This window comes from Palaemon carinicauda, chromosome 21 (genome assembly GCF_036898095.1).
Source record: "Palaemon carinicauda isolate YSFRI2023 chromosome 21, ASM3689809v2, whole genome shotgun sequence".
NCBI lineage: Eukaryota > Metazoa > Arthropoda > Malacostraca > Decapoda > Palaemonidae > Palaemon > Palaemon carinicauda.
In genome coordinates, this window is record NC_090745.1 from 47,535,099 (window position 1) to 47,554,554 (window position 19,456).

The window sequence follows — 19,456 nt, forward strand, 5'->3', positions numbered from 1 at the left end:
AAATAATCTCTCTTGGGGAGTGCGAAGGGCATGCTCAAACCATCTCAATCTACCACTTACCATGATCTCATCCACTTATGACACCCGAGTAATCTCTCTCATAGTTTCATTTCTAATCCTGTCCTGAAATTTAACCCCAAATATTCTTCTGAGGGCTTTGTTCTCAAATCTACAAAATCTGTTTGATATGGTTTCATTGTTATACCACGACTCATATCCATACAGTAACACCGATCTCACTAAACTGACATATAGCCGGATTTTTATATTTAATTTCAGGCTATTTGATCTCCAAATTTTACTTAACCTAGGCATTGTCTGATTTTTTTATTTTTTTTCAATCTTCCTTTAAACTCGAATTCTAAAGATCCTGAATTAGTGATCATAATTCCTAAATATTTAAATGATTCCACCCAATGAATCCTTTCTCCTTGCAATGATATTGAAACTTCCATTGCATATTCAGTTCTCATCATCTCTGTCTTCTATTTATCTTGAGCCCAACGTAATGTGATATTTCATGCTTTCTGGTAAGCAAGCCATAAATACCTCCTGATATCGGATTTTCTCTATCTCGGAATCACTGACCCAAGGGATCAACTTTATAACAATAGCTTCTGGTCAGGCAGGGCATCGAAACTGCGACCAAGAAACTGAAGTTCCAACAACCTAACCTTATAGCCACACAGATCTCTCTTTGTGACTGGGTGGTTAAATTACTGGAACCTCAGTTTTTTTGGGCTCGAGTTCGATTCCTTAGTCCACCAAAAGCTATTATCATAAAGGCATTTATGGCTTATATGAATATACATAAAAACACGTATAACTGTACAAAATCATATATATATATATATATATATATATATATATATATATATATATATATATATATATATATATATATATATATATATATATATGCATATATATATATATATATATATATATATATATATATATATATATATATATATATACATATACATATACATATATATATATATATATATATATATATATATATATATATATATATATATATATATATATATATATATATATATATATATATAAATATATATATATATATATATATATATATATATATATATATATATATATATATATATATATATATATATATATATATATATATATATATATATATATATATATATATATATATATATATATATATATATATATATGTGTGTGTGTAAGTGTGTGTATGTGTATAAAACAGCATACGATTATAAATAAATCAAATATATATATATATATATATATATATATATATATATATATATATATATATATATATATATATATATATATATATATATATATATATATATATATATATGTGTGTGTGTGTGTGTGTGTGTGTATATAGATATACATACATATATATATATATATATATATATCAATATATGAGGTCATGCAAACATCTTGTGCATCGAGCTTTCCATTGAAATCTTCACATCTTTCATAGATTTATTCATCATCTATTTATTGCGCAAAGCGGCAGAGAAGATATGCTTAATGTAAAACCAGTTTAGATAGTCTTTTACGCAAGAATTTTATTATTTTGTAAATAATTTTTCTATGTATAGTTGTGCCTTTGCATATAACTGGGACGGTCATGTCTCGTATATTATTTCTTTTTACATAGTGTAAATATGAATATGAACTTTTATATAATATAATTTATCAGAAATTTTGTTACATAAAGATGAAAATTTATTTTTGGTTATTGCTCTTCAATTGCTCAGTTGTTTTCTGACAAAACCTATATGAATCATAAAGAAAATTTATTCAGCTTTTCAGTACAGTCTTCATTTTGTTCCGAGCATTATTCATGACTTTTTATTCTGCAAATTGTTAGCACAGATATATATTGTCTGTGTTTGCTCTACAATTGCTGACAATATACAGTATATCACTGATATATATGCATTTTATAGAAAATCTATTCAGCCTTCTATACGGTTTCAGTTTCTTTTTATTTTCATTTAGTTATTCTATGAAACGTCAGCATACGTAGATTTACACATGATGTCATTACCCACCATAAAAAAAAACTACCCTTTTCTAATCAATCACTGCTCAGTACCAATCAAATTTATTTCATAACATATGAAATATCATAACATATAAAATTAAGTCGTTTACATAATGATTATATTTCTATTAATATTCTAAAAATTATTTTAGGTTTTTGCATGATTTTCACGTTTTCTTTGCTTATTTACGTGCAAAATTTTAATCATTACAAAGATATTCTTCTCATATCATTGAAATATTCAATCCTTCTCGAGATAATGCATTAAACCATAAATTCATATCTGTTATAGTTTCAATGTACCGAGCCACAGATAAACGTTTCTCTGTGGGTGTTTGAATTTTACCCCCAGCCAAAAGTCATGAACCTAACAACGATATTGTTATACAAAGGATATCAAGAGGGTTCAAGTACACCCTAAGGTTCATGTAAAATTTCTAAAAAAGAAAAAAAAATCCGTATGTTATTATACAAAAGAATACATGGGATTGACATCTACGTCACTGCCATCGGCATCCTCTCGAGCAGTGTTTCCCACCGTCGACCATATGGCTTCCTTGGGGGCCATGAGATTTTTTCAGGGGGCCACAAGGCAAAATTGGAAAAATGGGGGCCATGGGGGGCCACAGAAAATTTAGGACCCACAAAATATATAAATGTATAATATTTTTAAATAAATCATTATTATGCTTCGAATATTCTGTTTATCATGCTTGACTTTAGTTTAAACATCATTCGATTCAATATACCAGGTAATTTTTGCAGACAGTGAAATATGTGCCTGCTATGTATGACCTCACTCTCAAATGAAACTATGCATCCCAGCAAACTGAAAAAGCATCTGGAGACTGCATATAAAGACAAGAAAGACAATCCGCTAGATTCCTTCAAGAAATCACTTGATGAGATCCAAGGAAGGATGACAGTGAATCATATGTTTACCCAAAAGGTGGCAAAAGTAGATAGAGGGATGTTGGCTTCTTACAAGATAGCGAATTTGATTGCAAAAGCACGTAAGCTTCATACTATCGGTGAATCTCTGATCATGCCGACTGTGGCTGTAGTGCTTTCAACAGTCATGAATCAGAGTCCACAAGAGGTAACTAGTGTTATTCCTCTGAGCAACTCCTCAGTATCACGCCGTATTGATGAGATGGCAGCTGATGTTGAAAGCCAACTAGTCTCAAAACTGCAGGTGAATGAATTCTCGCTTCATCTCGACGAATCAACTTTACCTGATAATTCTGCTCTTCTGGTGGTATTTGTGAGGTTTCTTGATGTTCATGAAATATGTCAAGAAATGCTTTTCGCATTGAAATTAACGACTGACACTAAAGGGGAATCCATCTTCAAAAAGCTTGAGGTCTATTTTGAGGGGAACATTATTCCACTCAAGAACATTGTGGCTTGTGCAACAGATGGCGCTGCTGCTATGATTGGAAGGTACTGGGGATTCAGTGCGTACTTTAAAAAAAAGCTGTTCCTAATGTCGTTTGTGTGCACTGTGTTGTTCACCGGCAGCACCTGGTTGCCAAAAACCTAGCAGGATGTCTGCATGAAGCACTTGGGCATGTTCTCAAGGCTGTCAACTTGATAGAAAATAGTGCACTGAAAGATCACCTCTTTCAGCAATTATGTGAAAAGAACAATGAAGAATTTGAACATGTGTTGCACACTGAAGTCAGGTGGCTATCTAAAGGTAATTGCCTGAACCATTTATTGCACTTTGGGACAGTGTTAATTTTTTCTTTAGGGGGACAGAACTTAGACAGAAACTTCTTGATGCAAAGAGTGACATCTTATACCTGTCTGACATATTTGAAAAGCTAAATGTTCTGAACAAAGAGCTCCAAGGAAATAACTCCACCCTGTTTTCCTGCAAGGAAGCAATTACTGCATTTAAAGGGAAACTCAAGCTGTTCTGATTGAACCTTGGAAGACGAGAGTTTGCACAGTTTCCTTCCTTAGCAGTTATATCCACCAAGCTGCTTGATGATGACCTAGCAGTGTATGTTGACCATCTGAAGCAGTTGCATAATGATACGGAATATCGCTTATCTGACTTACTGCAAATGACTGTGCCACACTGGTTTGTGGACCCCTTCATTGTTGATGTATCTGAAGTTGATGTCATCCTACAAGAAAGTCTCATTGAACTTCAGAATAACACAACAGCTCAAGCAAGGTTCAAGCGTGGAGGACACCAGAAGCTGTGGAGGAATCAAGATATTTATAAGAAGTATTCAATACTCTGGAAAGATGTGAAGTTGCTCTTACTTGCCTTTCCCACGTCTTACTTGGCCGAGACTGGTTTCAGTCGGGTGATGTGCCTGCTGTCAAAGACACGAAATCGCCTTGACATAGAAAAATGAGGCAATTTACGTCTCTCTCTGACAGCTTTCAAGCCAAACATTGACAAGTTGGCAGCCTTGCATCAGTCACAGGGATCCCACTGAAACCTTTCAAGATAAAGCCAATTGTACCTACATGTATTCCTTGTTTTGTATTCCTTTTGTAATAAATAAGTATTCAAATAAAATATTTTTCTAATTAATATTGTTATTTGATTTATGCCTGAAATTAGTGTTTTGAGTACATGGTACTATTCAAGCTAGAACCATTAATATACCTACTTCCCTAGGCGTATTAAGGTGATGGACGGATGGCGGGTGCTGGGGGGGGGGTGCGTTAGAACTCAAAGTTGGCATGGAGGGGCCACAAGAACTTGCACTGGATTGAAGGGGGCCACCACCAGAAAAAGGCTGAGAAACACTGCTCTAGAGTTATCCATAGACATGACCCAGAACAGCAAAGCATCCTGGGTAACCATCGATACCGTGAACTCAGGGAAGAAGCCCTAACCTAAATTAGCTGCTGCAACCCCCAACCAGGCAGCGCACCAACTGATGCCGAATGGCAATCCTCATAGCAAAGAGTGGAGTTACCTAAATAAAATGAGACAGGACATGGACCGTATGAAACAAGACAGTGACAACAACTTCCAACTGTTGACCTTAGAAGAACTAAATGCTGTCATGCAACATCTCTAATCTGGTGTGACGGGCCGAGAGAGGAGTTGTGAACTCAAAGGCAGATTGGAAATGACTGAGTTTTATATTAAGGAACACTCTTCTTTATATACAAAACCTCAAGGCAACAGGACATAACATGTTCGAGAGACAGACAATGTTCAGAGCAAAACAGCAGGCATGAATTTTCATGTTCGTTTGAGTGCGAGGGAAGAGCGAAGATACAAGCATATTATATACAAAAGGAATTATGTACAATTGTGTGACACACGGTTGGTACATGGCTCCCCCTCTAAAAATGACATACTGAACATGTTAAATAGGTGCCTTGAATCTGGAGAGGTAGTAGTAACAACTGCGCCGATTAGCAGCAGTGAGTGGCTGTAGAAGTCGTTGGTTGGGGTGCGAGCCAGTGGTGGATGATGGTTGGCTGTTTTGTCGCTCCGGCTCATCACGGGGTAGGCGAGTGTGTTCTACGGCATTCATAGGCGTGTGTGTCCTACGGCATTCATAGGCGAGTGTGTCCTACGGCATTCATAGGCGTGTGTGTCCTACGGCATTCATAGGCCTACGGTATTCATAGGCGAGTATATCCTACGGCATTCATAGGCCTCTCCTACGGCATTCACGTCAGCTTCGGTTGAAGTTGAATAGGTGTCCTCTTCGTCACGAGTGGAGGCGTTGATGGAGGTTTGAAAGTCATGAAGGGGGTTCACATCATGAGGAGAGCCGTCTGCGGCAGGTTGCAGGCGAGTGATACTGGTCATTTTCCCGAGGGTGAGCGAAGCCCTTTGGTCCCCCAACGGTTGTTGAGAGAGCTGAAAAGGCGTTGCTATACGGGCGGCTGGCGACGGCGAGTACTGCTGCAGAAGGTATGCGTTGATGGCGTCATAGTAACGGTGAGAGGCGGAGGGGGGTGGGGAGGCGGGAGGAGCGAGTCACTCCGGGGTCACCAATGTAACGAAGGAGGGAGGAGTTGTGAACTCAAAGGCAGATTGGAAACGTCTGAGTTTTATATTAAGGAACACTCTTCTTTATATACAAAACCTCAAGGCAACAGGACATAACATGTTCGAGAGACAGACAATGTTCAGAGCAAAACAGCAGGCATGAATTTTCATGTTCGTTTGAGTGCGAGGGAAGAGCGAAGATACAAGCATATTATATACAAAAGGAATTATGTACAATTGTGTGACACACGGTTGGTACACTGGGAAGGTGGCTGGCCTAGATGACAAAACAACAGAAATGATCTTACATTTCGGAGACAAAACTGTAATGCACGTATATTTCATCCACACTCATACACTAATACTCTCTCTCTCTCTCTCTCTCTCTCTCTCTCTCTGATGATATAAAACCCTGCCTAAGCTTGCCATTGCATTTTTCATATTGTTAAAGTATAATGCCACTGTTATCCTCAACAGTTTGTATATACACTTATGTTGTTTGAACAAAATCGGTTATTTTCAGCTCGTCTCTCACTCTTTCTGTTAAAAACCTTATCATTAGCCCTCGTCTCACAGCACGTGAGTAACCAAAACAAAGAACCATGGCCGTAGATAGTTACCAATAAAGGCAATGTAAACAATTGCAGTCGCTGTGTGCATATATCTTTTTTATTCATCCATTCATTCCATTACTGATAATGCCAACTAACTGCGCAGTATTTGGCAGTTATAATACACGTAAAAAACTAAAAGCTCAACAATAAAATACCATCGTTTTCCCAAAGCAAAGCCATACATAGGCTAGTGTCCAGTGAATACCTGCATGTTGCTGTGCTGACAAAATTAACTATGTGTATGCTACTGTGCTGTCTGTAATCTCGATTCATTTTAAACCAAAGGATGACAGAGAACATGAAGTTTCGGTTACTAAGAATAATTTCATCGTGTAAATCTGCCGTTGCTTTGCTTGATATGTTAAAAGGCTCTCATAGTATTGTCTAACTACCGGCACAAAGATTAAATCAAGATTGCAATGAACATTTCTTTGGGTGTATAATGCAAATGGATGGTCACCCTGATCCTCAACATTCTGTGAAACTTTAAATTTAGGATAAAAATGTTGCTAGGTAAAGAAATTGAAGTAGAAAGTGAAAAGTGTATATCACCACTGTTGAAAAATCACATGAACCTGGCAAAGATGAATATATCTAAAAGAAAGGGACTTAGCATTAAAAATGTCTAACAACGCAGATGTTCAGAAATTTACATTTTTTTTTTTAATTATGTTTTTGACGAGGAAGCGAGCTAACAAAGAAATTAAAATGTTGGGGGAGTAATTCATGAAGATGCTATTAAATACATTAGTAATTAGAAATATTGTATCAAATATCCTGAGTTAGGAAATAATGCTATAAGACTACCAAGGAATGATACTTGGATAGAATGTTTTAATAGGAGTTGTATGCTGGACACGGGGAAGCTCTCATGGAGGGCAAAAAAATGTTTTAAAAAGCTTTGTTTACAATAAAAACAGTCTGGTATTAATGTTCTGGCGGTGTTATTGCTTTTTTTTATTATGATATCAGCATATTTCCGAATGCAGTATGCTAATAATTTGATGAAGTATAGGAAACGTTAAGGGCAGCCTTGCTGGGCGGCCCAAAGAAAAAGTGAAAGTTGTAACTTGATAGGATATTTTCAAAGGCAAAATGTTTTCGTTACATTCCTTGGGCCTTTGAAATTTAACACAAACAAAATCATTCTGTCGGAAAAAAAAGAAAAAAAAATAAGTTCTAATATACAGTTGTTGGTTCTTCCTTGTCCATGATACAGGTTATATGTATTCAGATATCCAGCAAATAAAAAGTGTGTAATTAATTACTTCTCGTTCATGTAAATATATATATATATATATATATATATATATATATATATATATATATATATATATATATATATGTATTATATATATATATATACTGTATATATATATATATATATATATGTATATATATACATATATATATAAATTCTTGACTGTGTGATAGATCTACATTCTTAATGGTTCTCGCCGCCAATAAGTCCCATCAGATGACGTAAGTGCGCAGAAGAGGATTAAAATCGGTACACTGTCTGTACTGGCTGACCTGGTATATCTGAACCGTGCTCCAGAGTCACCAATATGGCATGTAATGCACGTGTATTTCATACACTCTCATACACTGTAATGCGCTCTCTCTCTCTCTCTCTCTCTCTCTCTCTCTCTCTCTCTCTCTCTCTCTCTCTCTCTCTCTGATAACAGAAAAATCGGTTTTAATTGGCATTGCATGTTTCCCATTGTGAAAGTTTTATGCCATTGTTATCCTCAACTATTTGTGTATAAGCTTGTTATGTCATTTGAGTAAATTCAGTTGTGTCCAGCTCGTCTTTCCGTTAAGATCCACATCAGCCTGCTACAAAACAAAAGCATGACTCCTGTTGCTATTCAATTCTTGTGCAACAACCTACCAAATCCCAAAGATTTGGAGAAAAGCGAGCGTAGTAGCCCTGCTGAAAAAGCTATCGACCAATATGCTTACAGTGTATCCTGTACAAATTATACGAACGAATGATCTTAGCCCATATCCAACCAAATGTCGACAGACCAAGCTGGTTTTAGACCAGATCTATCCTGCTGCAGTCAGGTATTAAACCTGGTGCAATACATCAAGGACATGTTTGAGAAGAATCAAATCACTGGTACAGTCTTTTTCGTCCTTACGGCTGCCTAATGATACTGAAAACCATTGAGCACTCCTTCTGGAGGTGGCCCAAACTATACCAAATACCAGCATAATCCACACGTTGAATCACTACTATCAATTTGGCCTTGGTGTTTCCCTGGGTTCATAAACTTGAGGAGCCATCTTGGCCTCAATCGTTTAAATTTAATTAATTTTTTATGGATTCATTTTATCATTTACATGTTGTGATTTATCCATTTGCATTGATTTTCATGCGTACCACTGTACTAGGTCACATAACTTTAATTATTATTGCATTTTCCAATTTTTTGTTGTTGCTTCACAACCAGCATGCTTACTTCTATATGGCACTTAAAGTTAATATACTATCAAAATAAAGTAAAATCATAACCCTAGTTACAGCTTAGAAATTAATTCATTATCGTGGTGAGACTCACTGAGGGAGGGGTCATTAAGACTAGTGGCTTCAGACTTTGCTTGCAGAGTTCTTGTTCTGTTCTAGGACAAAATCTCTGCTAAAATGGGGACCTGTTATTCGTGACGGTCATTGCGCCATTTTTCAAACAAAAGACAACCCCCCAGCAAGGACCATTCGAAATGCCACAAGCGTTGGGACTCTACCCAGAGCTTCACCACCTACCCACCCATCCTATACCTGCCTACTCCCCTGAGGTGTCATTTCAGACATCTTCAATAAGCATGAAGCCATCACAAAGGGAACCCAGGAGAAGTTGAGGGGAGGTCTATTGATGGGGGTGTAGGGAGACGAGACCAATGCTGATAACCAATGGGACAGCGGTCAGGCCAATGAACCCTCCCCCCCCCCCCCCCACTCCATTGTGGGATGAAAGGGGTTATCTCCTTGTAGGAGCAGCTAGGCAGTTCTTTGCTTTTAAACCTTCCCGGACGCATGACCTGTGATACGTTCTCCACTAGGGAGGAGACAGAGTCCTATTTATCAAGGTAAGGTGTTTGTGTGAGAACCTCATCCTCATCATCCTTAACCAACCTTCCTTCTCCCTTCTTTATAACATCCCATCCTTTCCTTTTATCCTTAACGAAAGATCCTACCCACTGAACCTTTATTATCCCATCCTTATATCCCAACCACGTGTGCCCTTTGCTCCTAACCTTCATTAATTCACCCTTTGACAATGTTAATTTCCGTATGATAGTGTTTTAAGCTCCTAAGTTTTGCAATTTAATTTTATTTGCTTAAAAGTTATAACCACCCAACTTCGTGGTGTTCTCACCCTGTAGAAGTAAAGTGCATAAGTGATCGGTTAATAATCTAATTCATTTCCCTTTCCAGGGAATGAGATTTTTTGCTGTGCTGAATTCGTCCATGGTCTGTCCACGTGAAGCACCTAGTGACTTAATTCAACGATAAGATCTTCCCCCGAAAAATTTTATTTTGCTCGTCACTAATCCTTGTTTCCCTCATCCCCATGTCCCCTTAAAGCTTCGCCCTTCCATTTCTTCTGTATCTTCAATACCCCTTTATGGGGACGTTTCTAACCTTGCCTCCAAGTCTTTTGTCGTCTTTAAACTTAAGAGAGTCAGTGAAATGAGGGTGGCGACACTTCTTTTGCTGCTGACTTTACATGAGTGTAACATCACTATAATAACTAGAAATGATAATGGATTTCACTATTGCTATAAAACAAACAATAGTAGGTTGAGGGAGGCGTCATATGCTGAAGGCTTCTTTTAGTATAAAGACCAAAGTGTCCCATTTAGACTGAGCATGCTCCATCTAAATTCATCTGATATAGCCCATTTAGACTCTAAGCTTTTTCTCTGCAATATCAACACTTCACAAGCATCACAACACCATGAAGTTAACTTCACAATGAAGGCAAACCTTTCAACTACAACATACAGGGTCAAGGAGTACTTACCATGATTACAAGAGCGGGGAGAGATTTCTTCAGAGAGATTGTGCGAGTCTTCCCCTTTTTGGTCTGCAACACAAGTGGGGTTCCTTTCAATTTCCAACACAGTAGATCGGCGTCAACTAGCCGTGTTAGGTTCTGATTGGCAGCATCAAAGACCCCAGGCGTGTGGCCATGAGTTACCTAAGTATCAGTTTCATGCCTTTTCAAACGTATCAATGGTGACTGCCATAAAAGTGGACATTTTACAGATCCACCATGGGATATTAGGACAGTAAAAGGTTAAATCCTTCTACTTTACCTCTGTCCCCACTTCCATTATTCCACTTTACCGTCCAACCTTTTTTAACTTTTCTCAACAGTGTGACTACAGAGTTTTCTCCTATTTGCACTTGGCCACTGAATGGCCTCAACAGCTCCAGCACCAGGCTATATAGCCCAAATTCATAAATCCTCCTAATTAACCACATCTAATTCAACATAGGGCGGTGGGTTACCTGACAGAGTGCTGATACCAAATACAACATAATAAAGTATGCCATATCACTTCAAGCACCTGAATAAACCAGAAACAATTTTCATAGATACCATCCAGATCAATCAAAAGATGCATCACTTCATAGATACCATCCAGATCAATCAAAAGATACATCACTGTTTTTCTATCATTTCTTGTTTTCTCATACCTAAAGAGCTCGGTTCCACTCTGCAACACCCACTTTGCTGTTGGTCTTGGAAGAAGATCTCTCTATTTATGATAACTCTTGATCAAGTTGAAAGATTGCCAGAATCATTTGAAATACACAATAAACAGAGCAGAGATATACTTAGAGAAAAAAATACAGTTTGTGCAGTACTCTTGCCAACGCATGAATGCTCGCCTATGTCAGATACAAACACAGACAAATAATAACAGCTTTATAGGTAACATGATAATTCTAGCTTTCAAAATTTACAATGACAAATTCAAGAGATGATTAATTAGACCAGTGATTTGCAGCCTGGGATCCACTGACCCCTAGGGCCACAAAGGTAATACGAGGGGTCCATGAACAAGGTTGAAACACGTCCACACATTTATTTAATTTTGTCTGATCTCTTTTACTCTCTCTCGCTGAATTAATTCAATTGTCCGAAAATGAATGCACTATTAGAAATATGCACTATAAAAGCCCTTTTTACCACACATAAGGGCCATATATATATATATATATATATATTCAGTATATTCAGAAGGATAAGCGTTACCATGGGGTCCCCTTTAGACATCCTCTTTGCTAATTTTTATATGGGAGTAGTCAAGGAGAGAGTTTTTCAAAAATTCAGTAAACCAGACCTCTATGTGAGCTACATTGACGATACTTTCGTAAAAAATGGTCATTGTGGAGTGCATAGAAGAACTTCAATGCCCTTTCGAGGATTGCAGCTCCCTCAGGTTCATCTTTGAGCACAGCTTCCAAGAACATCTCTCCTTCCTTGATGTTCTTGTAGAGACAATCAATACAAGATCCAATACCTCTGTGTATGTGAAACCAACGAATCTTGGCCTATTTCTGAATGGTGACAGTGAGTGCCCTAGTCGGTACAAAACTACCATAATTAAGGCTTTTGTTCAGATAGTCATTTTTAACTGTTCTTCATGGAAAGGCAACCATAAGGAACTCGACAGAACTAGTAAATTTCTAGTGAATAATGGCTTCACAAATAAGGACATTAACCGACAGATTAAGAAAGAAATGGAAAAATGGTACAAGAATGAACACCCTGATAATGCCAACACGCCAGCAAAAATAAATCTTTACTATAAAGGCCTCATGAGCTCAAACTACCTAGAAAAACATGAAAAATAAAATAAAAAACAACATTTTTGTCATAGCAGAGGATACCGAAATTAACTTCATAATTTATTACCAATAGGCAAAAACGCAAGACTTAATAATGAAAAACAGCCCCCTTCCCCTGCCATGCAAGATGACTTAAAGAAGAGTAATGTAATATACCGATATGAATGACCCATCCAGTGATGTCTGGCCCCTACATCGGAATGACGACGATGCATCTATCTAAAAGATTATCTTCCCACTTGCAACAGGGTGAAATAAAAATACATTGCCTGCAAACACATAACTACAGCATAACAAGGGAGCATATAGTAAAGAATGCCACCATCATTGGCTGTGCCCCTGACAGCACGCACTTCAGGATAATGGAAGCACTTTTCATACAACAAGAAAGACCTGACCTCGGCACCACACATGAGGGGACCTTATTGCCAACGTATCTAAGGTCCATCACCAACAATACTTCAGGCAATCACGACCATAACAGGACTGACAGCGCCGGAGGCCGAAATATGGATTATGTCCAGCGAGAACCTGACTCCTTAATTCCACCAAACATGCTGGCTAGCCATAGGCAACTACCACATAGGAATAATCATCTCCGCCCTCGAGCGGTCCTTGACCAATAAAGATGGAATGTCAAAGCAGGACTCCGTATATAAGCCCTTACAAACACATCCTGCATTACAGTTGACTCTTGATAATGAGCAGAAAAACCTTCTCCCTGCTCGAAATCAGTTGAGTCAAAGGATTTGTTATACTTAAATCTATGAGCTTTGGATTTTTTGTACATAAGTAAACCTTACTTTGTGCGCAGTGACATTGTGATAGTGTTTCACGGTAAAGACAAACTTTATACTTATTATCTCTACTTTTGTAATTTGTAATAATATATAAAAGATGAACTGTGAATAATATGGTCTCCATCACCTTCCTCATGAAAATATGTCCTTTTCCCAGTTACTGGCAGATTATAGCAATGAACAATAGAAAAAGTTAATTACAAAATTAACGCCACTGAGGCAGCAATTACTTTCAATAAAATAATAAAAATGATAATAATAATAATAATAATAATAATAATAATAATAATAATAATAATAATATGCATATATATATATATATATATATATATCTTGCTGGACTGGTTTCGTTGAACTCAAGATGACTGCTCACTTTTACTATCTTATGAAGGCTACATATACATATATACTAAATGTGTGTCCATATACAGTATATATATATATATATATATAATGACGATCACGAAACGTCGGGATTTCTAATAAATTGGATATCTAGAACTACCTATTTCCCTGTCCTTTTTGAGAAATGTATATATATATATATATATACATCCTTTTATAATAAAGAGTAAATGTCTGTTTTATATATATATATATATATATATATATATATATATATATATATATATATATTTATATATATATATATATATATGTGTGTGTGTGTATATATATATATATATATACAGTATACATATATATAATTATATATATATATATATATATATATGTATATATATATATATATGGATACATTATATATACATATATATATATATATATATACTGTATATATATATATACATATATATATATATATATATATATATAGGCTGTATAGCTTGGCAATCCATGTTTGCCAATGGTTATATAGGTTACAAGGAATAATCAAAGTATAGAGAATGTGATGGGTGTTGAGGGTCTTGGCAAAGTTGCAAATTAAAATGGAGTGCATTTAACAAGTTTCATGTGATAGATGTTGAAGGTCTTGGCAAAGTTGCAAGTAGAAATGGAATACATTTCATAAGTTTCTGTTCAACAAACAGTGTTGTCATATATATATATATATATATAATATATATATATATATATGTGTGTGTGTGTGTGTGTGTATATATATATATATATATTACACATGCATATATGGTATATATATACATATATATATATATATATATATATATATATATATATATATATATATAAATGATTAGGTACCAAGTATGTTTATATATGCATATATATGTATATATACATGAAAAAAAATATTAATATTTAAATGTATATTTATTCAGTGTAACATATCAAAATAGAAGCCAAGTAAATCTCGAAGCGCTATCCAAATATTTTACGATAAATTGTGTGTGCGACATTTATTTACATTGACTATCATGATAGCCATCGTTCATCTCTCCTGTGGCAAGATGGCGGCGCTGTTCACGTATGCGCTACCATTGGCCAATAAGGGTCTCGCAGCTTCTATTGTAGGATATCTATGGATGGAAACCTAAACTATTGCTTTATTCACATCCTGTACCGGATTGAGCTTTGACAAGATCGTGCTGAACAAAATGTAGGGCTGTTTTGAAATATTTGAACAGACAATGAGACAAAGACATTCAACGTCCTCATGAATGGAAAATTCCTAAGTGTTAGCAAAGAAAGATAAAATAATTTGTTCCCTTTCTGTATTTTTATTATATTTTTGTTTACTCGTTATTCTATTTATGATTTAGTAAGAAGATTTAGTTTCTTAGTTCATCGAGTCAGCATGCTTATTTGATAGAACTTTCAATATCCAGGGTGGCCGTAGGAAAACGCATTTGAATAAAAGGGGTATTTGATAGTGAAAAGGTCGTGAATTGCTGGATTAGACAGAGAGCTAAAGAGCAAATCATCATTTCAACATTGTATCCATAATCAAAAGCATTAATAATATAAGTACAACCAGGCGTTCTTACCCACAATGCAACATAATCAAATCTGGTCAAGGATTTGAAATACATCCGTGATCTAGGTGGTAAAAAATAATGTGTAATTTTTCTTTAATTTCTGATAAATCTAATAAATTTTTGTGTTAAGCATATCAAGAATACTCGGGACAGCAAAAACCAGATTCAATATCTCACCAGTCCTAAACTGATATGTTACCACAATGGATTCCTTATTCATGTAATCCTCGCCCAGTTTCACCTAAGGCATTCAATATTCTGCACGATGCTCATTTCTGAATCGTATAGCTTTTTCAAAAGTATCATGCACCGTTAATACAGACTTCAATATACAGTGAAGTTACAATATATGAGTAAAACCCCTTTGAGAAATCTTAGAATCCCACCATTTATGAAAATATTGCAAAAGTTCAATAGGCTAAAATGTAAAGTCGTTAAAATTGAATCTTAGACAGAAAAAAATAACTTTTAAGGGATCATACGAATATGCAGAGCAATTACCTACCATTCATCAGTTTGCTGATATAAGTATCCTTTCGTGATAGAAGAGTGGGAGTCTCAATATACATCTTAAGCCGAGCCAACTGTAAATATGTTATGGACTTCATCAAGTGAAATAAGTTAAAATAAGATCCCTTGTGCTTTTGCCTATGAACTTTACATAAACATTACCTCTTCTCTCTCCTGTCCCTGCGTCATGTCTAATCACAGTGAATGTTTTAATTAAAATATTAATCTATACAAAAGATAGACCCCACGCTTCTAACATAACTGTCAACATTATACTTCTTGCATTTTAGTATGCCTAATGATTGTGAAGACACCTTAGTACAGCAAGCCATACAATAAACTAGAACGGCCAATCATCGCCTGTATCATGCTGTATCACAAGATAGGCAATTGAATTATGAATATTTTGGCACAAGTTTCGTACAAATCAGATAATTTTTGACGAATATGGAACAACACGACGTTTCCCACTTTTCGTGATCTTGATCTTTAACCTAACCACTCCCAAACTCTAATCAAATTGTCCTTGGGTCATAGCCAATCATCGCACCAAATTTCATGAGATTCGTTCAATGATTTAGCCACTAGTCGCCTTGATAACTTACGAAGTTACTTTTCAGGAAACTGTATTGCATCGTATATTCTATCTCATTTGCGATTATAAGAACTGCAGTTACAGGTAATCATATCTATTATGTAGATTGGACCTACGATTCACATACTTATATAATGTTTTACTGTCACAAGGATCACGTTTCATGGAAATTGTATAAAAATGGACTACGACATAGCAAAAGGACGTGTTTTACCTTTTCGTTACCTAGACGTTGACCTTTAAACCAATCACTTCCAAAATGGAATAAAATGGTCCTTGGGTCATAGCCAATCATCCCACCAAATTTCATGAAATTAAGTCAAATTGTTTTTGAGTTATGCTAATCACATACAGACATACAAATAAATACTCAAACATGGGTAATGACATCACTATATCATGTTGTATATAATAAATAGGCAATTGAATGATTTACTTTTTGCTACAGTTTCAGGCAAATCGGATAAAAATTAACCCCGATATAGCAAAAAGATATTTTTTCTTTTTCTTTTTGTAACCTTGACGTTAACCTTTCACCCAATCACCCCACAATCTTATCAATTTTTCTTTTAATCATAGCCAGTCATCCCAATAAACTTTATGAGATTCGGTCAAATAGTTGTTGAGTTTTGCAATTCGTTTTTTACCTTCTCGTTACCTTGGCCTTGACTTCTGACTCAATCACTCCCAAAATCTAATAAAATTATTTTTGGATCATGGCCAATTATCACACCTAATTTCATGATATTCGGTCAAATAGTTTTGGAGTTATGCGAATTATAAACACACAAACATACCTTACACCTATTATTACATAACCTTTGCAAAAGTAAGCGAGGCTAAGATAGCAAAATTATAGTTATTGGGGTTATTCTTTTCCTTGATCTCCTTCCCTTAACATGTGTATCTTATTTTGCAACACCTAGGCATATGCAAAGTGTGTACGTTTTTATCAATTTCAATAATATCAAGGAAGGGTGGGACATCAAACCATTGGGACTTTAAAGATTCATGCATCAATCCAGAAAGTAGGACGTCTCCCTTAATACATTAGTCTGTAAAGGTGTCCACGTGGCCACACTTGCCCCTTTAACTAAATGAATAACTATGTGTTTCTTATTTAGGTATATTCATGTTTTACCTGGCTATGAGCATTTGAGCATTCATGGGGAAGTCTACAGTATGTATTGATTGGTTATTCCTCTTTAAATTATATTTCATTTTACAGATTTTATCTAACCCCTTACTTATGGAATAACCAAGGATCGTATAGCTTTAATAAGATAATCAACTCCCTATGCATATTACATTATGACGCACCAGTAGCGCCGCCAAGCGGTTGTCCAGGTAAATTTCACTGGGCACGGAGAATGAGCCATGAAGTCTGGTGGATCACTGATAAGGCTGGGTTAAAAATTCATATACACCTTCAGGATCATATACAAATATTCGCAAATATCAATACAAATATCGTGTGTTAGTAAATATCGACAGGTAGTAGGTTGACCAGGGCACCAGCGACTCGTTGAGATACTACCGCTAGAGAGTTATGGGGTTGTAAGGACACCGCTCCCTTCGTTGTCCAGAAAATCATCAAACTGCTCATTTATTTGAATTCTCCTTTCGCCACACCGTGGTTTCCCCATGTATATGTATTCCGCTCTATCAGAGCTACATTTTGACATATGTATCATTTCATTACATGTTTCTGTTAACTCATAATTTGTATATTTGTAAGTGTAAGAAAACACATATATTTTGGCGGGCAATTCATTCTGATTTGGCGCCAGCGCCATCCTACCTTTCCGTCCGCACCTTGTAATATACTCCCATGCACATTTGAATAAAGTATCAGTTGATCTTGGTGACACTTGTCTCACTGTCCTTACAACTGGTGACCCCAGAGTTGAAAGTAGCATCAGCGGTTTTGTCTTTGCCATTAACGGACTTATTACGGCCGTGCTACCTTCTCTATACTCCGTTACCTTAGGCATGAGCCTGCCTTTGGTTCTCCCACACTTCGGTGCATGTAAGGCAGTAGGATGAGCTTAACCGACATATCAACTTCTCACCTCTTCGCCGACTCGTCATCTGGCCACGATGCAGGAAGCAACACGCCCATCGCACCCAACGGCCTCGCCTCCACGCCCAAAGTCAAACTGCCGCCCTTTTCTCAACACAACACCGCTTCCTGGTTCCTGAGAGCAGATGTACTCTTCCGTGTCACTAGACTCAGCAACTCCTCCGCCAAGGCTGACATCGTTCTCACCTCCATACCTGAAGAGGTATTCGACAAGATTTCCCCATGGCTCGACGCCCAGGCCGGCCAAGTTTCATACGACGACCTGAGAACGAAACTCATCGGTATCTACTCCCTCTCCGTCTCAGCAAGGGCACAGAAAGTCCTGGACCTCGCCGGCAAGCCCATGGGTGACACCTCTCCTGTCGAGGCGTGGGACGAGTTAACCAGCCTGCTCTTGCTCCCCGAAACAGACAGCAACGGCCGACGACGTGAGATTAGCTTATCTCGCGAGATCTTTCTTCGACGCCTACCACAGGACGTAAGGGCCCGATTGACAGACGCCGACACGCTCCCGATGAATGAACTCCAAAGCATCTCGCCTCGGAGCATCATCGTCAACACCGCCTTCGTTCTCCTCCTTCAGCAGCTTCTCTTCCATAGATTCCTCGGCAACGGCCCCTGAGGACGACGAGATCAACGTTCTATCAAGAAAGAAACCGCCGCAACCAATACGACCGAACCCTAGGACTAACCCAGCATGGTGCTTCTACCACCAACAGTTCGGCAGTGATGCCAAGAAATGTAGAACACCATGCAGTTTCCCTAGAAGACGACGCCAGAAGCATCCACCTGCCACCATCGCAGCCGCAGGTAACCAAAACAAGAATGGTTTCTATATCCTCGATACCATTTCCAACCGTAGACTCATGGTAGACACCGGCGCAATGCAGTCAACGTTCCCACCTTCCAAGTCCGACCTAGACCGTGGTCCCGACAAAGACGCTCCCTCACTCATCGCCGCCAACGGATCTTCCATACGGTGCTAT

At 37.0% G+C, this 19,456-nt stretch overlaps 2 protein-coding genes across 2 annotated transcripts in view; one reads left to right on the forward strand and one right to left on the reverse strand.

Moving 5' to 3' along the window:
- The window catches only part of LOC137615273 (uncharacterized), a 512,941-nt gene that overhangs the window by 432,706 nt on the left and 60,779 nt on the right, over positions 1–19,456 (reverse strand). The gene's annotated exons all lie outside the window — the stretch shown is intronic.
- On the forward strand, positions 2,880–10,178 carry LOC137614891 (protein FAM200B-like). Its single transcript, XM_068344549.1, has 2 exons — positions 2,880–3,164; positions 10,101–10,178. Exons 1-2 carry the CDS (start codon positions 2,880–2,882, stop codon positions 10,176–10,178), a joined length of 363 nt encoding a protein of 120 aa, XP_068200650.1.

Excerpts from the sequence above, each read along its gene's own strand:
- LOC137614891 (XM_068344549.1), top strand. The coding sequence starts at position 2,880 with ATGCATCCCAGCAAACTGAAAAAGCATCTGGAGACTGCATATAAAGAC. Across the intron at positions 3,165-10,100 it reads TGAATCAGAGTCCACAAGAG|GGAATGAGATTTTTTGCTGT; the intron begins GTAACTAGTGTT and ends TTCCCTTTCCAG.